Source organism: Pantherophis guttatus, chromosome 3 (genome assembly GCF_059756535.1).
Source record: "Pantherophis guttatus breed Tessera chromosome 3, ASM5975653v1, whole genome shotgun sequence".
Lineage (NCBI taxonomy): Eukaryota > Metazoa > Chordata > Lepidosauria > Squamata > Colubridae > Pantherophis > Pantherophis guttatus.
In genome coordinates, this window is record NC_142065.1 from 38,782,217 (window position 1) to 38,804,392 (window position 22,176).

The window sequence follows — 22,176 nt, forward strand, 5'->3', positions numbered from 1 at the left end:
CCAAATCAGATGTGCGGTGAATGTTTTTTCTACCAACAAAAAGAGCAATTAGGTGGTGTTTATTCGCAGAAATTTCAACTAGGAACTAACGGAACTTCTGAATGTACCATCCTGTAGCAGCAATCTGTGCTACTTGGTCTGTTTTATTTCTTCCAAATTTTGAAATAATGCAATTTTAAATTAGAGGACTACCATTTTAAACGTGTACATATGTATTTTAGAAATAAAGATTTGTGATCCAATTAAGCATATAAAATATATTAATTTGCTACAGAAAATCAGATTTATAGTGCATTTATTAGACTTAAATATATACCTGAAAAATATTGCACTAAACAAAATTAAAAATATTAGCTTTATATTCAGATGTCATTTACACAATATTATTTTAGATATGAATAATACTTAAATGCAAAGATAATATCTCCAATATAAAAACAGCAGATTTTAAGATATATATCTTTAAAGTTACAATAATAGAAATTAACAGGAAGCTTTTTTAATTGAGAAAGTATATCAAAAGATAAACTGGGGATTATTTAACATTATATTAATGTAAATCATTAATACCAGTCTAAATTAGCCTCTAGTACTAAAACATAAAATCCAAACAGATGGCAATGTCTACCCAAACATGACTGATGTTAATAAAGAGTAAGCAGGATGCAACCTGCTTGGTTCTTGGATGGGAGATCAGAAAACTCCCAATGAAAATAAATCCCAAAGGAATGTAGTGACAGCACACTTCCATTATTGCTGAGAAGAAAACATTGTTGTCCATAGTAGCGTCCAGAAGCTAAATTCAACTCAATTGTTTTTATTTTATATACAGTATCCCTTTCAAATTCACTGGAAATCTTAGTTGTATTCACAAATGAAATCGTATTAATTTAAACTTTCAGTTTAAATTAAAAGTTGGCATGAGTGAGTTCTAAAATATACTTCTAAAATAGTCCATCTACAACATGACTTCACGTAGAGGTGAAATAATGTTAATAAATGTTAATATTTAATTATTGTAAGTATTCAGCTTTGGCAAACGAGATGAATTATAATATGATGTGAATGACATGGCTTGGGGACATGTATATATGAATGCATTATAACATCTAACAGTTTAAACAAATTTTACATATATCTTTTAAAATGTGGCAGTAACATTTTGTCAATAAATTGTACACATTTTCATATTTTTGCTTACCCAAAATGTATATGGGTTCTTTCACAACACAAGCTAATATTCTGAATAGTTATCATAACAGATTTGTGAGATATAAGCCATTTAACATAAATGATTTCTTAAAATAAAAGGGTAAGAATTAAGGAACAGCATGTTTGAGAAAACAGTCCTTTGTAACAATTCATATAAGTTAGCAATTCTTCAGTGCAAGTCCCACATTTCACAAAGTAAAGAAGTCAGCTTAGGATCCCTTGTTCTCCAAGTTACTAGTACTTCTGAGTGGTTGTGATTAAGTGTTCTAAGTTCAGTGAGCCGCCCTATGAGACGGGCAAAATGTTGCGGTTCTTCAGGGTGATAGATTTTTGAATATTTGTACAGAATTCCTAAAAAAGGTTCCTGGAGTTTTTCTACATGTTGCTTGTTTTTTAGGAGTGGTCGATCTGAAAAATATAACATTATTTTTTATAAATAAATACACTTAATTTGTGTAAAACCAAATAACTGTCATTTCCAACTTGAACTGTTGTTAGGATATTCAAAATTACAGAGCAACTGAACCCCAACCAGTTTGTCTATCCTTATGACAGAATCCCTCTATTTGTGTTCTTATGTCAATTACCAGGCAATATCAGAAAGACAGCATTGGATTCTTAAATAGAAATAATGTTTTGTATGAGAATACTACTGTCTATAGTCTTGTGCTACAGATTTTCAAGAAATCTCTTATGCCCATTCAGGTAATGATTCTGCTAATTTCAGCAAAATAGGGATAATATAGTATTGTACCTTTTAAGAAGTAAATACTTAATTTAGAAAAAAGACTTATTAAAGATTTATTAAAATGTGGTAATCCTAAAAGAGAAAAAATAAAATTTCTGTTTTCATTCTTAAAATTTGAACTTTGTTTTAAGTAATTGCTAAAGCTACCTGAAAAATACACAGTAGTTGCAACAAGTAATGCATACTCCGTTGCGGTAACATTAAGTTCTCCCATGCTTCTGTAGAAATAAAATAATGCGGTGATGAACTCCTCAGTTATACCTATAAAAAAAACAGAAAATATCAGATGACAGCTAAATAATATATCATTGATTTATTTTTAACATAAATATTAGACTATATATAAATGGGTAAAATTCATTAAGAAATATTTTTGTGAAGAGGTTTGTGGGCATTTTAAATAAGTTAATGGTAGTAGACATATTAAAAATAAAGAATCATGTTAAAGGAATCAGAATGGTGAATAAAAAATCAGTGAAAATTACTATGTTCAGAGAAAAAAAGCAAAAGGTAAGACTTAAAACTCAACAGAAAAAGCTTAAATGAAAAATGAAGAAACAAACTCTTTTTTTTTTATAAAATAGACCACAATGGGTTCTACAGATAGTAAGAAGAAAACGTTTCCAAAATTAAACTTGAGAAAAGTAATGGTAGTCCTTCAAAGTTATATGAACATAAAATAATAACACCCACACTACCATATCATCCACTAGTGTGGGAAGAACAAGAAAAAAACTACTAAACAATAGTTTCTTAATTGTACTGTATAATGATAATTTTAAGACGTCAGTAAAAAAAAGTAGATCATGGAACATATTAACAATTGGGATATGAACTATGTGAGAAACAAGGTGTGAAATTAAGAGGAAACATTTAACAAAGTAAAATAGACACTAGAAAAGAGGTACACAATGGTTGAAGTGGCCAAAGATCATTCCAGGATTCAAAAAAGTAAAAATGTACATGATGGATGTATCAAGATGCTAAATCCAAATAGTGAATTGGATGAAATCAAAAATATGACAGGGAGATACTTCATTATTAAAAATTCAGTCGAAGAATTTTCAAGATATTTTAATATTTAGCCATTTATTAAATATATCACAATGCCCCGTTACCTGTTGTACTAGTAGATGTTGGACTTTCTTCTCTATGAGACATTTCTGTGGGATAAACACTTTTATTTTGGCCACATATAGTATGGTCAGAAAATTTTATATGATCTACAATAAAGAACAAAAAAAACCAATATTCTTTTTAAAATATTTTTAAGAGAATAAGTCAGACTACAAAAATATTGCTTGTTAGCAATATTGTTAGAAGAAAGGGTCATTCAAAAGAAAGGGCACGGATGGGCCACTTCATTATATACATAAAATAAAAAAAGTTTTAAAACTTACTTTCATGAAATGGTGTTTGATATTCAATTCCTTGTTCATTGTATAATTGTGCTGAGCGTAAAAACATGGCTTCTATTGTAGAACCTTTTAATAGTGCAATCTGATCATCATTGGCTAAGCTTTCAAATCCTATAGTGTAAAGAAATAGGTAAAATTAACACTAAGGAAAATTTACCTTTTACTTACCTTTTCTGAAAAGTTTTTTTATTAAAAAAAATCAGATTAGAAGATTGTAATTTTTTTAGATTCCATCTCTTAAGATTTTACAGCCTCAGATATGAAAATTGTTGCTGGAAATATTCTGTTTCTCATCATAAAAGTTCTATGTTGGAGAAATCCAGAGGGAGGGGGAGGGGAGGTTAATGAACTTTCCAGGGAGCGAGCTAAAAGAGGTTAGCTTCTAAACTTTGCTAGCCCAGCAACATTCTTCCACTTGTAATTTGAAGAGAAGGAAAGGAGAATAGAAATTACTTTTTAGTCCCACTTAGTAGTGGTGGGATTCTACCAGTTTTACCCAATTCAGATGAACTGGTAGCGGCGGTGGCGGGAGGCTCCACTCACCCACCCAGACATCATCATGGACGCTCTGCGCATGCGCAGAAAGTTCTGCATGCACAGAAATTGTGCACATGAGCAATGTGCACGAGTGACCGCGCTCACATTTGCGAACCAGTAGCAAAGGTAAGTCAATACCACTACTGCCACTTAGCCAATAGGAAACATCCAGAGCTATAGTAATCGTAGACATTCTGATACTGAATACTATGACAAAAAAAATTGTGAATCTAAATAGGACCATTGCAGATATTTGAATTTTTTTTTTTAAATTATTGTGCATTGTGAAAATGTAAAACTTAAATTTTAAATGTAGAGTTGAAAGGAATTCCAAATACTGAAGAAGCTTATGAAAGCGTATCAGGGGCTACTGATTTGCAGAAAGTGGAAAACTGGATAGTATCACTGCATCCCAGATCCAGCAGTGGAATGGTTAAAATTCATCAGGCTCATTGAAATGGACAGGTATGGCACATATTTAAACTGATTTTGATATCTTTGTCTAATTTGGGTCCCATCAAATATCTTAGACTACAATTATTGTTTTGCAATGTATCCAGTGTTAAGAATTATAGAAAGCATAACCAAAATATCAGAAAATGGGAAATGCTAACTAGATCAATTAATAGCAGTTTCCTTTAGATTCAAACTTATTTATACTTGAACTAGAGCAGCAGTGTATAGAGGAGATGTTGAAAAGTTAAGAAAGCAGCACAACTGAAGCTTTTTAGAAAGCATTAATACTGCATACACATATAAAGGGGTGTGGCCTTGATTACACTGCCACAAGCACCATATTGACTTTTTTGACACGCTATGAATGCCACTAGAGTAGATGATATCAGTGTCAATTCAAGATCTAATGGACAAGATGTGGATAGACATTTAAATTCCATAGTAATAGTGGCTATTTGCAGGAACAGAAATAAATGGAAAACAGGATGAACAGCTAGAATGAATACAGAACACTGATAAACACATAAGTGAGGGGAGAAAAGAGTTTTGGTAAGAAGATGTTCAAGTGGATTTGGAAAGAAGTCTTTATATGTTTCCAGACCTTTGATGCAAATTGCTTATGCTGGCAGAAAACAACTTTTTTTTTTTCAAATAAAACGAATTTGCATGAAGTAAGGAAATCCTGTAGTTTGCCACTGTACTCTAGGATGTTTTGGTAATATCTCACCTTCCAAATCCAGTTAAGTGCTGCCACCTGGGGCCATGGAGATTAATTTGGTATAAAGTCATATACCCAAAGTTAGTACATATTTTGAGTCAGCTAAAGAGATTGATCAGAACTAGTTTGTAAAATGCTGTATTAAAAAGTATTACCTGGGAGTCTTTTTGTAAAATCTACTAGGATCTGCACATGAACCATTGCTGTTTCAGAAAGACGTAGAAAATTCTCTTCAGGATTAGTATTTTCCTGTAACTAATTAAAAATATTTAAAATGAGCCTATATGCCATTTGAAACTTGAAATACCACATCTAATAAAAATAATGGTAAAGGTTTCCCCTTTCTAGTAGTGTCTGACTAAGAGCCGAGGGAGCCAGCATTGCCAAAAGACATTTGCATAGTCATGTGGCCAAGGCACATGGAACGCTGTTATCTTTACTTTCCCACCAAAGTGGTATCTATTTATCTACTTGCATTTGCATGCTTTCGAACTGCTAGGTGGACAGGAGCTGAAGCTGGTGATCACCACTCTGTGTGGCCCTTGGATCTTGAACCAGGCCTTCAGCTTTTCAGCTTTCCAGCTGACAAGCTCAATGTCTTTAACTGCTGAGCTATCACGCCCCTTCTCAAAAAAATAAAAAATAAATCTTAATGTATGAGCACATACAAACTTTTTTGCTTCCTCCATTGGAATTGTGCATTTTTGGTGAGCAACCAAAATATGATCAATGAGTTCATGTTCTGCAGGAGTAAATTCCATTCTCTCCTGGACCTTTGAAAAAAAGTTATGGCTTTACTTCAATGCCAAATACTATAATTAATATGTTTTTATAATTTATGTTATATTATATGTAATATATTACATTATATAAATATAAATAATAATATAATTAAAACATATATAAACATATAAAACATTAAAAAAAATATAAAAACCTGAAATATGACCCTACTTTTAAAGGTTTGGTTGTAGAAGATACATGCTTGCTGTCCATTCCCTCATCTTCCATTTTGATGTTGCAAAGGAAACTACTTTTTTTTCTAAGTCGTTTTGATTTACATTGGACTTCAGTTAGCAAACCTATAAGAATTTACACCAAAATTCATAAGCATATTTAAGAACTGTGTTGATATTTAAGTTACATTGTAAAATATGTGGCACTGTTGTAAACCACATAAATTAAAATTGTATTAACGATTACTATATTTGGTTAATTTATTCCATGATATGAACTAAGTAGCACATCAGAAACCAGAGATAAGTAGTTTTGGCACTCACATTCTGCCAGCATTCCCACAGCTTTACATTTCTTTAGGCGACATTCCTGACACTTCCTCCTCATATACATATCCATTTCACAATGACCTCCACTCTTGCATCTGTATATTGCATTTTTGGTGATGCTCCGCCGAAAAAATCCTTGCAACAATTATTTCAGATTAAGACAAATAATAAAGAAACTATACATCAGCAACTTACTGTACTTTAATTTGTAGTGTTCAATATACTAAAGTAATATATTGCAGAAAAATGGCATGTCAACAAATAAATTAATTTTTTTTTACAAATCTAAAATAGAATTTCTTAAAAGGAAATGAGCTCCATTGAAATGAGCTTCATTAGGTCTTAGTTTTGAATTACATGGATGTTATAAGTAAAATATGATAATATTGTCATTAAGGTAATTATCTCCATTGTTATAGCTTATAATGATTTATAATAAGAGACATTTTAAAAGCTTAGAAAGGCCTATTCCGCTCACCATCACCTCATGTCCAGAGTAGGCTGCATTTCTGAGTATGTTCATTACAAACATAATCTGAAGATTATCTGGTATTTCCCTCTGAATAGAAATTTTCACTCCCTTTGAAATTCAGTAAGAAAATTTGCTTATTGAACTTCAGGGGTGATGAAAATTTGAATGTCAATGACTTGCATGTCAGTGCTAGGCCTGATCAGTGCAATTGGCAGGGACCAAATTGCTGAAGACTGTATTGAGGGGGAAATATCAGACAATCTCCAGATTAAGTTTGTTCATCTTCAGTACGCTCATTACTTTATTTTCTGAATAACCCCGAACTTCCTGCTTTTGATTTTTACTCCTGCAACTCTAATACCATTGAACTATCTAAAGTCCATTGATTTTTATCAAATGTCATTTGCAATTTAATAGAACATAATTTGCTTCCTATAATATGCTTAGACATTACAATCCTGTAATTTTCAGTACCAATCTCTGTCCCATTATCTTTTTAACTCCTCTCCTATATTTTGAATAATCAGTATTTGGCACTTCATTCCTAAACCTTTCATATGCCAGTCCCACTTAAGATACAATATTCTTTTCTTACTACCTTTACAGCCTTCACAGGTGAGTGCATTGTAATGATATCCTGAAGCCTTGTCTCCACAGACTACACAGAGTTCTTCTTGCCCTTTTATTCGTAAGGCAGAATGGTTAAGCCTGGGTCGTTTCTGTCCAATATATCCTCCCCCTTCATGATGGGCACCCATGCAGGTGGGTTTACTGAGTTCACAATTATTGATGATGTATTGACCATCGCTGAACTGAGAGTCCAAGCTATATGAATTGTAATGAGTCTGTGGAGACGGTGTCTGTAATACTGGAGGGAACTGAACAGTTGAATATTGGCAGTAAGGAGCAGCTTGGAAGTCAAGGTCTTGCACCGGATAACTGATATGTTCTGGTAAAATATCTGGATTGTTTTGAAAAAAAAAATCACAATTTAGAATTTGACATGTTTAATTGTAAACTGATGTAATATTTCTACATCTAACTAAAATTTTGCTATTTGATTTAAAAAACCAAGCTCCGCATCTGAGTTATATATTTGCCACCCATCTTGTATCCAAAGACTCTAATGGTTGAAGTTAACCATATAGAAAACACATCCCAAAAGGATAGGAAAAAAAAGGAAGAAACAGAGTGAATGACATTTTCATTTTATAATGACCAACTGGAAATTAAGCATATTGCTAGAATTATTTTCAGTTTTGGAATCTGCTTTCATTTATTTATTTATTTATTTATTTATTTATTTATTTATTTATTTTTAAATTTGTATACCGCCCTTCTCCCTGAGGACTCAGGGCGGTGAACAGCCAAGTAAAAACTACAAACATTAAAATACAATTAAAAAGATATATATAAATTTGGCCCCATGATCAAAAACAATAACAGACAATTAAAAACATTTTTAAAAGTGTTAGGCCAGCCCGGCTTGCTGGAAAAGAAGGTTTTAAGGGCACGGCGGAAGGCACCGAGGTCTTGGATTCTCCTTATCTCTGGGGGCAGCTGATTCCAGAGGGTAGGTGCCCCCACAGAGAAGGCCCTCCCCCTGGGGGTCACCAGCCTACATTGTTTGGCTGATGGCACCCCAAGGAGGCCCTCTCTGTGGGAGCGCACAGGTGGATGGGAGGCCGTCGGTAGCAGCAGGCGGTCTTGAAGATAACTAGGTCCTATGCCATGGAGCGCTTTAAAGGTGATAACCAACACCTTGAAGCGCACCCGGAAGACCACTGAGAGCCAGTGCAGCTCTCACAGGAGAGGTGTTGTATGGGAGCGCCATGCGGCTCCTGTGACTACCCGCGCGGCCACATTCTGGACCAGTTGGAGCCTCCGGGTGCTCTTCAAGGGAAGCCCCATGTAGAGAGCATTGCAGTAGTCCAGGCGAGAGGTGACGAGGGCATGAATGACTGTGCACAGGGAATCCCGATCAAGAAAGGGCCGCAACTGGCGAATCAGGCGAACCTGACAGAAGGTCACCCTGGCTACAGCCGTCAGATGTTCCTCCAAGGACAGCTGCGTATCCAGGAGGACTCCCAGATCCCCCTCTCCGCGGGGGCCAAAGACTCGCCCCCGATGGAGTCAACTGACTATATCGGGATGCCAGGAATCACAGCCACTCAGTCTTGGAAGGATTGAGCTTGAGCCTGTTCCTCCCCATCCAGATCCGCACAGCCTCCAGGCACTGGGACATCACTTCAAGGGCATCGTTGGGGTGGCCTGGGGTGGAAATGTACATCTGGGTGTCATCAGCATACTGATGGTACTTCACCCCAAAGCCACGGATGATCTCGCCCAGCGGCTTCACATAAATGTTGAACAGAAGGGGCGAGAGGACCGAGCCCTGAGGCACTCCACATATAAGAGGCCTCGAGGTCGACCTTTGCCCCCCTGCCAACACGAACTGCAACCGGTCTGAGAGAAAGATGGAGAACCACCATAACATGGTGCCCCCCATCCCCAACTCTTCCAACCGGTGCAGCATGATACCATGATCGATGGTATCAAAAGCCGCTGAGAGGTCTAACAGGGCCAGAACAGAGGAGCAACCCCTGTCCCGAGCCCTCCAGAGATCATCTACCAACGCGACCAATGCCGTTTCCGTGCTGTGCCCGGGCCTGAAACCCGACTGGAACGGATCTAGATAAGACGTTTCCTCCAGGTACTGCGGAAACTGTCGTGCGACCACACTCTCAACAACTTTCGCCACGAAGGGAAGGTTGGAGACAGGACTTTTAGGAACTCCTGTAGACAATACATCCTTTTCTGAAGAATTCATCTTTGTTTTTATAGAATTAAAGTAAACTGAATTTTACAGTACAACCATTAATATATTTACTTTAAAACACTTCTCCTTTGGTAACTGTTCTTGTGGTCATGTAATCAATTTTCCCAGGAACACTGTTCTATTGAAGGGCTATGGGAGGAGAATCTTCTGCTTAAAGGTGTCCTATACTTGAAGGAGATTCAATCCCCAATGATTTTAAAAATATAATCCAGGAAGGACCTAAACATTGTCTATCAAGACTAAATATCTGAATAACAATGCAGCATTTTTTAAAGTACAAAAAATGTCATTCATAAAAGATTTTAAGAAGAATTAATGCCTTAAAATATTCATCTTCATTATCTTTGAATTGAATGTGTACTAGGGGGGATTATTTTTGACTCTCTCAAATCTAAAATGGCATCCCAAATGACCTTTCAATATTCTTCATATATGATCCAGAACATGTATTTAACAATTGCAGAAATTCTTGTTTTCATTAATACACGTATTTTATCGATAATTTCTCTGTTTTACTCACCATAATACTGTATTGGCTCACTAAGGCAGTATCCATCAGATACTGTTACAAAGGTATTTGCCATGCTCTGTTCCAGTTCCACTGCTTCATTCAATACAGATATAGTTGTCCTTTCAAAACAAAATCAGACCTGAAGAAAGGGATTGCATTTAATTATTTTATAGTTCAAGAGCCAAGATTTTGCTGCCAAAATGGAAGATTTCTAGAAGCAATTTATAGAGAGAAAATATGCTGAAAAGAAGAAATGGAAAAAGCAATCCTATGAAAATCTCTAAAGTATAATTTAGTCAACCAAATACATTTGATTAAAATCTTTATCAGGCCTCCATTAAAAACTGTTATTCTGTGTAGATGTGTTTTGTGTGTAGATGAACTATGAGGACATCATTTCATTGCAAAGTGAGCATACAGATAACAGACCTTGTTGTTTTGTTATATATTGTCTGTAAAAGTTTAAACTAAGTATGTTGGAAATATAAATTATGTAGTATAACTTATTTTTGTTCCTGAAGAAGACCTCCTTTCCATACAATACCTTTCTAATAAATTTCCTTCTCAAGTCATGCTTATAAATTTGGTATTTTATGATTCTTGGAAACCTCTGCCTCACAGATTCTGCTGCTAAAATTTGGTAATAAACTTCTTACTAATGCTGACATGAGTCATAAGGGTCTCGAATGGAATTGATATTTTATAGTGTAATGTGCCTAGTTTCCTTACAAAAACAAAAACAACAGACCACCCATGACAGTAGTAGCAGATGAACTATTCTACCTCCTCCCACTCTAGTGATGTTATCCAATTTAGTTGCCAGATATTAGCTACCAGAGAGAAAGAAAAAGAGAGAGAATTAAACATTCTGGTCACAATAGATTTTAAATCTGCCATAGGAAATGGAAAAAGCCAACACTAGTTCAATCTGGAAGTCAAGAAAATATCCTGATTAACATTCCTATACTTAGAAAAAATCAACATAAAGCCTGAAACAAACAAAAATGCTAATTATATATACCATATAGAAAAGAAAGACTGATAAGGATCAGAAATCCTTGAAATAATTTGGAATTTTGAGAAGAACTGAGCAGTAGAAGATTAGATTTCCTGGCAGCATAGCAGATTCTGTTTCAAAGAAAGTTAATTCTCAAATTGGTATCCAAACTTCTCTACTAAATCCTAAATAATTTGAAAGTTACTATATCAGCGGTCACCAACTGGTGGTCCATGGACCACTGGTGGTCCTCGAGAAAATTTTGGTGGTCCGCAGAAAAATTATTTGCATTTTTTATATTGAACTGAATCGGGGGATAGAAACCCCTGATTCAGTGCAATATAAACTTAAATTACAGGCCCTGGGCCGGATACGTGCAATGAACGTTTGTGTTGCTGTAGAGAGTCTCCACCTTAGGGGTCTTTTTGTGTAGGTTGGAGGGGGACATAAATTTCAACTTGGGGTCTGCTTCAGTCTCCTGGTGTGGGGCTTTGGGCGAAGGCTAGAGGGAAGTGCCGCTGGTGGCAAAGAGCTGGAAGGCCTTGTTCCAGTGGGACTGCATCATGGCCTGGAACTGGCTGACCATCTCAGCCCACTGAGCCTCCAGGCACTGGTACCTGACCTTGCACTCCCACAGATCTTCCCTCTGCTTGGAAAGCCTCTGCTTGTAGTCTTCAGTGAGGTGCTTCTGCTGAGCCTCATTTTTGGTCAGATCCAATTTGAACTGAGCCAGCTATTTTGCCAACTCTTTCTTATGGTGGCTGCTTAGCTCCAACAACTGCTTCCTATTGGGGCTCTAAGGATCCCGGGCAGGCAGGTGAGGAACGGCTGGAAGGGGAAGGGCGAGTAGAGGCCAGTGAGGTGCCCCTCAATGTGAGTGACATCAAGTTGGCCACGCCCACCCAGTCACACGACCACCTAGCCATGCCCACCCAGCAGTCATTTGGCGGATTATATTAGTGGTCCACGGGATTTAAAATTATGAATTTAGTGGTCCCTGAGGTCCAAAAGGTTGGGGATCACTGTACTATATCACATGATGCAAAATAGTATCTGCTACATCTGAAAAATAATTACAGCAAAAGTTTGAATTTTATTCTCTTTTTTTCTCCAAGTAATAATTAAGATCTATAATGTTAGATTTCAACTGACCAAATCAGGATCTGAAATTAAAGAAGATGGGTTGTTTTGTGTCAGTATACTGTTGATTGTAAGGAAATAGAGGGTAAGATTTTAAATGTAGCATATAATTCTTTATTTGCTTACTAGTTCTTTTTATTAAAATATTATAATTTGACCATTAATTTGACCAATATTTCATTGTTGGTTATAGTTCAAAAGATACATAGAATAATAGACTAAAGTAAAATACAAATAAATAACATTTTAAAAACTTGAGCAACTATAATCATTATACATACAGCAATAGACATTTTAGGACCTTTACATTGTTCCAGAAAGTAGACTCATTGGCATCTACTATACAAGAATCTAGGCTTTTAGTTTTAAAAAATTGCAAATTGAATTGGCATGTTTAACTTTCGGATTTCTTAAGAGTTAGAAAGATTGAAAAACAGTTCCATGGCACCTGAAACCTTTGTTTACAGATTCTTGAAAGATATTTCTAACTTGTAAGCCTTGCTTCCACAGTCATCTCTTCCCCTCTTCCAGTACAAGGTAGCAAAAAGTGAAAAGGTATGGCATGGTTGGAATGCTGCCACTTGTTATCTGTTTGTAAATATTTGTTTGAAACAGAGGCAACTAGATGAATCATTAAAACTTTATCAGTAAGATCAGTAGGGCATGAACCAATCAACCTGTTTTAATCAGAAAATACACATTTTTAAAAGTTAACTGTGTGATTTTTGTCTCAAATTAATTCTGAATATAGAATAACTGAAGAAAACTACACTTTCTCTAAACAACTCATGCAGAGGTACAAAGGTAATAATTGTGTCTTCAATCAGTTCTTTCCTCTATAAGATTCTTCTACTATAGGATTCATGAATTGTGACTCAGAGGTTAGATGTGATCACCACCTTCAGTGCAAATGCCAAAGGCTCTCCAATAGTTAACATAAACTATACTTTTAATGTGAGTGGAGGAAAATACATAAATATGCAGAGATTAATCCAGAGTAGGCATAGTTAATGTAATTATATTTTTAATTATGTATAACTTGAATCAAATTTAGATTTTATCCTGGCTCAGTTTATTTTCATGGGCCCATATATTTTTTGAAATGTGGAGCTTGAAATATTACTCAAAGGCCACTTTTATTTTTCAGAGGAAAATAAAAGGAAAAAAAATGAGTAGACAGAAAATGCCTGTCTTGTTTCATCATGATATTAAAAAGAAGGCCAGAGTCTTGTTTTCATTGTCAACAAACTTTCATACATACAAGCCTGGACAAACTGTTTTTAACAAATTTTTATTGTGAATTTGGTCTGCTTGAAATAAGGAATTTTATATAGGAACTTTTTTTGATTTTTCACAAGTAGCTCCATTTTTTAAAATCAAAACATCAGTTATGGCAGGCTGAAATGATGAAATGACACTTTTGGAGACTAATTAAGAAGACTATTTATTTTGTTGTATTTTAGAGAAATTTTTAATTCTGATTTATGTCTTAAATTTGAATCCCTAATTAAAAGTAACCACAGTTCTGGGTTACTACATAATAATAAACGGTTGTTAATTTAAAATAGAAGCAAGTTTACAAATACGTTTAATAGCTGCGCCAGAAGAGAAGGAGATTGATTGAGATTGATTGGTTGGGTATGTAATTATAATTTAAACCATAGCTGCCCATTTTATTAAAATACAGTGATTATTGTTTTTAAATTTGTGTTTAATTACCAATCTTGTCTATCCATTTGTCACAAAATTGAAGTAAATATAAGCATCCTTTTTCTGAATGTCCTGGGAACAGAACAGATGGGTGGAAAGTAGGGAGCCACAATAGTTTGCATAAGTAGCAGGGGCAGCCTTCAAAATATAGAATTTTAGATCAATATTTTGCCAGTTAACTAATTTATGCTGTGTTTGTAATAGCAATTTGAGTAGCTGGCACACTGTATAGGTTAATAACTATTTTAAAATAGTTTCTTTTGGTCCATGAAGCAGCATAAAAGTACGCTATAATAATTTACTCTATTACAACAGCTGAGCTCTAATCTTGCTGAATAACAAGGCCAATGGGTGGTGCGTGATCCTCATACAAATTTAATGTAAAACAAGTCAAAGCAATTTGTTGATTTCCTGTCAGTAGAAAAAACATTGCCCTGTTGCTGTCTCTGATGTTGGGCTTAATCTGAGACAGGAGTTGAGTTTTGATAGAGTGTTCAACTCATGGCTTTAACTCTCTTTCAAATTTCTGATGGAATTGATAGAGGAAAATAGGACAAATTCTTTACCAAAGCCACTGCCTACCCCATACATCCCATACTACCCCATACTGAAGAGTCTAGAGCATGGGGTGACTTCAATTTACTCAGTCCAATGGATCACATCCCAGGGGATAAACAATTTCCCAGTAAATAGCTCTGGGTTATCTGTGTCACCCAACTCCCATGGACAATGAAATGGCTGACTGGGAAGGTTCAACTTTCCCCCTACTTCTTTTTCTACCATCCTGGTTTCAAGTCCTGGAAGGAGTAGGCAAGAGAAAAGGGTGCAAAAAAAAAAAAAAAAAAAAAACCTAGGAAAGCAGGGAAAAAAGTCCCCAACTGTCATCTTGAAAAACACTCTGAAAGAAAGCAAATTGCAAGGTACCATGGCACTGTCTTAAACGGAAAGAAATTATCTGATGTTCATGAACAATTCCCTCAGACAGAATTGCTTACTGTACAAACTGCCTGTTGGGGCCTTTTCTTTTTTCATGAGCCTAGCTATCATACATGAGACCACTAGATCCATGGAATTATATAGTCTGTATAATTCTTGATTATTGCTCTGTGAACCATATTCATCACACAAATAGGAACTGGATACCTGACACTTCCTGCTGCCCAAACAAAAACACTTTTCTTTGGAAGCTGACTTTCCAAGTAATATTTCCATTCTGCATAACCTTTTTATGTGTGCATAATCACACATCTAACTTTCCTTCAATGTTTCTGAGCGGTGCATGAAAGATTTACTTTTGATTTAAAGGCAATGAAAGCTACCACTAAATCCAGGGGCTAGATGGAGAGATCTCATGCATGGAATTTTCTTTTTTGAACTGTCTGAGGAGAACAAGTGCCACAGAGCCTCTATTCCTACTCTACCCCTTATTCCTCTGTAATATAAGCTCCAGAAATCAATACTAGAACAGAATGGAAAAGCTGGTATAGGGAACTAAACTGGGAAGGGGAAAATTGTGAAAAGTTATCTTTTTCTTTGTCATCAAAGGAAACATTTATTGGCATTTCTGCATTTAGAAGAAAGCTTCACAAAAAAAATGGCTTTAAATTTGCTTCAAGTAAAGGTGGATATAGTTGTGATAAGGGTGCAACTGGGCTTATTCATGTAGGAAGCTTACAAATTAAAGTCCCCTACAGGTTAAATAGGATCCATTCATTTTCATTCAAAAGAAGCAAAATAAATGCTTATTCTATACTAATCTTAATATTTTAACATTCAAAAGTGATGAATGTTACTAAAAATCTCATGGCAAAAATTATTTTTTGCAAAGATACTGTGCAGCTGTTAACTATTATAAATGGCAATAAAAATGTAATGCTTGCTTTGTTGCACAATTTAGAGCATAGGCCTCGCAGGAGACCCCCCAGGGAGTATTTCAGAATGTTTGAATTGACAGTACATTAACATCTATCGTAAATATTTTGACAGTAGTGTCAAAAGGGAAATTTCTTGACCAGAGAGAATTTTAGGAATTTCAGCTGAAAGTCTTCCTACATTTCTCTAGTGCACTTATTTCCTGGGAAAAAAATCTAAGGTTGCAAAACCATCAGATTTGGGCAAAAGTTTCAAATCTTGATTTGGATCTTGTCCTAACTCTTTCTTCAGACCCTGATATATAAAAATAACTATTGCCATCATATAAAAATTTAATTTTACATAGACAATTTTATTATTTCTAATGGACTTTAAAGTTTTTCAGCGCTTTACATTAAAGCTTCATAATGACAACAGAAATATGAAGAATTGATGAATATATCATCAATAATGTTTCAGGAACTTATTATTTTGCATTGTTTAATTACTTTGCTATATTTTCCTTTACATGCTACTAAGACTTTTAAAACTTTAAAATATGACTAAATTTAAGACTGCTATTATAAAGACACATATTTGAAAATGAATTCCTCTGAAGATTTGAGTCATTTGAAATGAAGGAAAATCTACATAGAGAATTATCTGTAGAAATAAAATAAATCTATATGACCTGCCATGCATGGCAACTTCTTTCTCATACACACACACACAAACACACATGCACACATTTATTGTATGTAATGGTTTGTAGTTATGAGCATTACATACATGCATACATCATCATACACATTTTCTCAAACTTTTGAATATATAGTAGAGCCTTCAGCAAGCTTTATTTTAAAGCAAATATGTTAATAATAAGGAATAAATTAACTGAACACATCCACAACTGTTTGCATTCATGACTATACTGCAATACATTTCATATGTGAGATTTCTCTCGCTTTCTCTCCATCTAAATAATTCCCCAGTACTATTTTAGTAAAATAGAAACATTATTGCATCTATTTTATATGCTCAAAGGATGTTTCCCAGCAGGTTTTATTGATACTGAATGTGCTGAGAAATATATTTCTCTGACTCCCGCAATCAATAGGATATCAATATAGATATCTCCTCTGCTCACTGATACTATCAAAACCACAGTGATTAATACGATCATTATGATGCTGAATTTCCATATAGGTACTTTTTTGTCATTTTTTAAGTGTTATCACTGCGGAGAGAAACAATTATCAAAAGTTACCTTTAGAGATGGAAAGTGTAAGCAAATGAAATGAAAGTGAAATGTTCCAGTGAAAATAAATGGGTGTTTTTCTACTTGGACATTCCAATCATAATTTAGTTTAGATTATATATTAGGAAGAATATCACAAAAATATTCCCATTGTAACAGATTCTAATGTTTTGTAAAGGCAAATATAGTTCTATTTAAAATAGAAATATAAATATTGCTACCATTTTATTATCACAAAATGTGAATGCCTACATGTTGTAGTCCTATGTTTGTATCTAATAATTCTATTTACCAAGATTAGTTTGTGTATTTCATTAATGGTTTAGAATGGAAAGATGCACCATTTTTCTTTTCAGTGTGTTTAATTAATTTATTGTTAAACATAATATTGCTATGGTTAGTTTACTAATTTACTTTGTTTCAAAAGATGGAACAGGACAACCAGAGTAACTTAAAAAGCAATTTAATATCTTATCTTTAAAAGACTAGAATGTTCATTGCATCAATGTAATATACCACAATATTCAATTCTCAAATAATAGGAGCCAAGGCAAGTAATTCGTATGTGGATGAGAATTAAATAAGCGCCAACAGTCTTTTCATTGAAAGACAATATAGATGATATGCCCATTAAGTAAAGTTGAAAGCCCTGCTTCTATAGATAGATAGATAGATAGATAGATAGATAGATAGATAGATAGATAGACAGACAGACAGACAGACAGACAGACAGACAGACAGACAGACAGACAGACAGAGACACACAGACAGACACACAGAGACACAGACATTCCCACATTCTCACACTATTTCTAACCAAGAAAATAATTAAAATGAAAAGAAAGTAAAAGCAAATGAATAGCTAAATCTTTCATCATAATTAAGTTCTGCATTTTGAAAGTCACATGACAAACTTGACATAATGACTCTAAAGTATAGCATTTTTTTTTTTAAAATGGACAATTCTCAGGCAAAAGTGAATAAAATTACTTACACCACTTCGTTCCAGGGAACTATCCTCTTATAGTCCCTTTTTTCAGTCCTCTTACAGTCCCTCTTTTCAGTCCTTCTGGAGCAAAGAGGTTTTTCGGTATTTATCTGTTTCTTTGCACTCACTTTGGCTCCAAATGCATTACAGAGCGGCACTTCACTCTATCTTAGAGACACAAGCTTCCCACACAGCCATCCCCAGGGTCAAAGCAAGGGCAGCTGCAAGATCACATAAATCAAACAATAACTGAATCATCAGGGACAGAGGCCATCAGGATCTACACGTCACATTTTCCCAGCAATCTCTGGAGCCAGCTCTCTCAACTTTTTGGTTGTCCTGATTCAGAGTTTGACATATGCTCAGTTTTGATTGCTTCACACTGTTAACATAGCACGTTACCAGCACAGACTGTCTGCACCTTCTCATGGAAAGGCAAACAGCAAGCAGAATGCAATATAGTGAACAGAATTTAAGACTAGAAATAGAGAGGCAGGATTCTGACTTCTACTCAGATAACATTGGGCTAATTGTTATTTATTTCACATCATCATTCAGAGTTGAAGGAGATGGGTAGACCATATGTTTGTTTAGAATGAACAGAGGATTAAAAAGTAATAAATCTATAACAAAATACTTATTCCTGCCATGCTCTTTTTATAATTATCCTGTCCCATTCATAGATTTGCCTTATACATGTTTGCTTAAACATGGTTTGTTTAATAAGCCACAGGTGGCTAGTTCACACCATGCACTAACTTAACACGTTTAAATCAAAATTAAGTAACTTCTTCAAAATCATTTAATATGGTGTATTTTTCCTTTATAGAGTTCTAGAAATAATGTTATCTCCACTTTTAATCCTTCTTTTGTTTCTTCTTCTACTTATTTTCTTTTCATACAACTTTTCATCAAATTAACTTGTTGAAGATGGAATATAGGATTTTCAGTTGGGAGCGTTAGAAGCTATCTATCTGGAAAAAAAAGACCTGTTGATATCCAGACTACTCATAATAGTAGCTTCAATAGATCTACAATAGATGTAATGTTCTAGATAGATAGATTCTTCATCAAGATGGTCAGCTGTCAACTTATTTTGTGGCCCCCATTTAAACTGTTGTTTTAAAACTTTATAATTTTAAAAGTTTTGGGGTCAAATACTTTAAAGGACCACCACATTCATATTTACAGTATCTCTCTGAATAGTAAGATTTTTCATGGACTTCTAGAAGGCATAGAGAGATGAAGTAATATAGACTTATCAAGGTGACAGAGCTTCTGTTAAGATGACACAGAAACAAAGGTGATGGGCAGAAGTGTGTGTATCTCAGTATAGAGAATAGATAAGCACTCCTAGCAGAAACAGTATTTCATAATCTGGATCCTAGTGGTATTCCTTGCAGCCATCAGAGTTTGTCTCAAGGTAAGGTCACCTCTGCAAATGATTCCTGTTTCTTCAAATTAATCTCTGTATATAGCTTAGTCAGTGGAGCAGCTGGATGTGAAAAGGATGCTACTACTGGCTTTGTTATTTGTTATTGATCATGTACTGTGGCATCATGTTCTCCTACAACTCTGATAGTGAACAGAAATTTATTACAGTGTTAATACTATGAACACACATCATATCTGGGGTGAAATCCAGGTTCTGACAGGTTCTGGAGAACCGGTAGCGGAAATTTTGAGCAGTTCGGAGAACCGGTAGCGGAAATTTTGAGCAGTTCGGAGAACCGGTAGCGGAAATTTTGAGTAGTTCAGAGAACCGGCAAATACCATCTCTGGCTGGCCCCAGAGTGGGGTGGGAATGGAGATTTTGCAGTATCCTTCCCCTGCCATGCCCACCAAGCCACACCCACCAAGCTACGCCCACAGAACCAGTAGTAAAAAAATTTGTATTTCACCATTGCATCATATACTCAAGTTCAATATATGTATTTATAAAAGTTACTGTCACAGAAATGTCACAAACCTGTATCTCTGTAAAAAGATTGAATCTTGGTGAGCATCCACTGGGATTGGTATTTCTTAATACTTGTCAACATTCTGAGAAACAGGCAAGTCAGGTTGATAATACAGCTGTTTCAGGACACCTTACTGCAATGTGAATTAATTTGGTACATACTTGGAAACAAGGCTTTCAGTGTACACATTTTTGGTGAAAAGAGGAATGTTACATGTGTGCAGAAATGTCCAAATATTTTACATATAAATAGGAGTAAAATGGAGTTTTATTACTTTCAAAATTAATTACTTTCAAAATCCCTCTATGTTAATTATTTTAACATTTAACTGCAATAACTTCATTAGTTTTGTGTGTATGTCTGTGTGTAGATCATTTGTTATAATGGAAGATTTTCAAATATTTGTTAAATTAGATTTAACCTGTTAGATTTAACCACTAAACTGCCAACCTTTCTGATTGACAAGGTCAGTGTCATAGCCACTGAGCCACTTAGTCAGGCTCTGAGGTTGTATTTTATAATCTTAGAAGGAAAGCCCACTAAACTCACCAGACTTTATTTTAGTACCTATATCCTTATCAAAGTGCTTGAAATCCCATAATTCAACATTATAGGGAAATAGTCAATTATAAAGAAATTGTGAGGGTGCTGCAAAATGATTTTTTTCAACTTGAGGGTTTCACATTGAAACAGTATCTTTTTCTTTTAGGAAGTTATAATAATCTCTTTTGCTCTGAAGCCAGCTGTTAAGGGAGTAAGAGCAACAGTATTGCCCCACTCTAACTAGTGTTCCTATAGAGAGGGAATTTGTGGAATAATTGCACTAGGGTACAATTATATGATCTAAGGGATTGACCTTAAGGTTCTTTTCGGACGACATACCATGTTGCAAGCTAGCTAGTCATATTTTCTCCTGGCATGTTACACAAATTGAGCCCCTGTGGCTAGTTTATGGTTCAGTATATCGTATAAGCCCAGAAAATTGAGGAAGTAAAACAATGCTAATTTAACCATATTAACAGAATTCACAAATGTGGTGTTTTCCCTAAATTTGGATCATATAATTGAAATATGAGTATGTGACAAGATTAATTTCTACCATCAGATTGTAGTTTAAGAGTATTTCAATTAGTTATACACTAGTCTTCATCTCCTAATAACCATTCAAACTTTAGACTCGTTATATTCTACATCTAGATGGAGATGAGAAGCTCTTTTTAAGAGTAGAACTATATATTAAGTAGACTCTATTAGAGGTGTGTATTTTCTACATTTAGGCAAAAACAATTTGAATATCTACCTGATTGTTTATTTGTTTGTTTGAAGTTCCGACTAAGATTTCTTGAAAAGAATCTCCACAAGCCATAGAAAATGGGCAAAAATAAATTTGCAACCTCTCTAATTTCCCTTTCCCAGATAGATAGACACATACAATTATAAGAAATTGTACTACCGTAATATGCATCTTCTGAAAAATCTTTCCTTTCCTGGTTTTTGGATAATATGAGACTAAATGACAGCCGTCTGAAATCTCAACATTCGTAACTGTTTAGCTACACAGTTTCTATTTCTATGAACTCTGATTTACTAGCCTCCTTTTTTTTCTAAAGAAGTCAGATACAGGTAGTCCTCAACTTACAACAGTTCGCTAAGTGACTGTTTGAAGTTACAATGGCACTGAAGAAAGTAACTTATGACCATTTTTCACACTTATGACCATTGCAGCATCTCTATGGTCCTGTGATTTAAATTCAGATGCTTGACAACATATTTAGATTTATGACACTTGCAATATTCCGGGGTCATTTGATTATCTTTTGCAACCTTCTGAGAAGCAAAGTAAATGGGGAAATCAGATTCACTTAACAACCGTGTTACTAATTCAGCAACTTCACTGATTCATTTAACAAATGTGACAAGAAAAGTTGTCAAATGGTGCAAAACTCACTTAACAAATTTATCACTTAGCAATATAAAATTTTGGGCTCAGTTGTGATCATACGTTGAGGACTACCTGTACTTGATCGTTTTTTATTGTCCTCTGTATTGGTTCCTTTGGTGTCTTGAAATTTGT

General features: G+C 34.8%; 1 protein-coding gene across 1 annotated transcript; it reads right to left on the minus strand.

Annotated features, from left to right (window-relative positions):
* Positions 1-1,281: 1,281 nt before the first annotated feature.
* Positions 1,282-18,233, minus strand: LOC117663783 (bile acid receptor-like). The gene is made up of 11 exons (XM_034414241.3): positions 18,148-18,233; positions 10,207-10,336; positions 7,446-7,808; positions 6,370-6,510; positions 6,044-6,171; positions 5,758-5,862; positions 5,245-5,344; positions 3,361-3,489; positions 3,079-3,183; positions 2,108-2,221; positions 1,282-1,620 (listed from the first exon to the last, which is right to left on the minus strand). Exons 2-11 carry the CDS (start codon positions 10,268-10,270, stop codon positions 1,382-1,384), a joined length of 1,488 nt encoding a protein of 495 aa, XP_034270132.1. The 5' UTR covers positions 10,271-10,336; positions 18,148-18,233; the 3' UTR covers positions 1,282-1,381.
* Positions 18,234-22,176: the final 3,943 nt, after the last annotated feature.

Coding starts and splice junctions, on each gene's coding strand:
- LOC117663783 (XM_034414241.3), bottom strand. CDS start 10,270: ATGGCAAATACCTTTGTAACAGTATCTGATGGATACTGCCTTAGTGAG. Junction 3,490..5,244: donor TTTTACAAAAAGACTCCCAG/GTAATACTTTTT, acceptor TTTACACTATAG/GATTTGAAAGCTTAGCCAAT. Junction 2,222..3,078: donor AACATCTACTAGTACAACAG/GTAACGGGGCAT, acceptor TTTTTTTTATAG/GTATAACTGAGGAGTTCATC.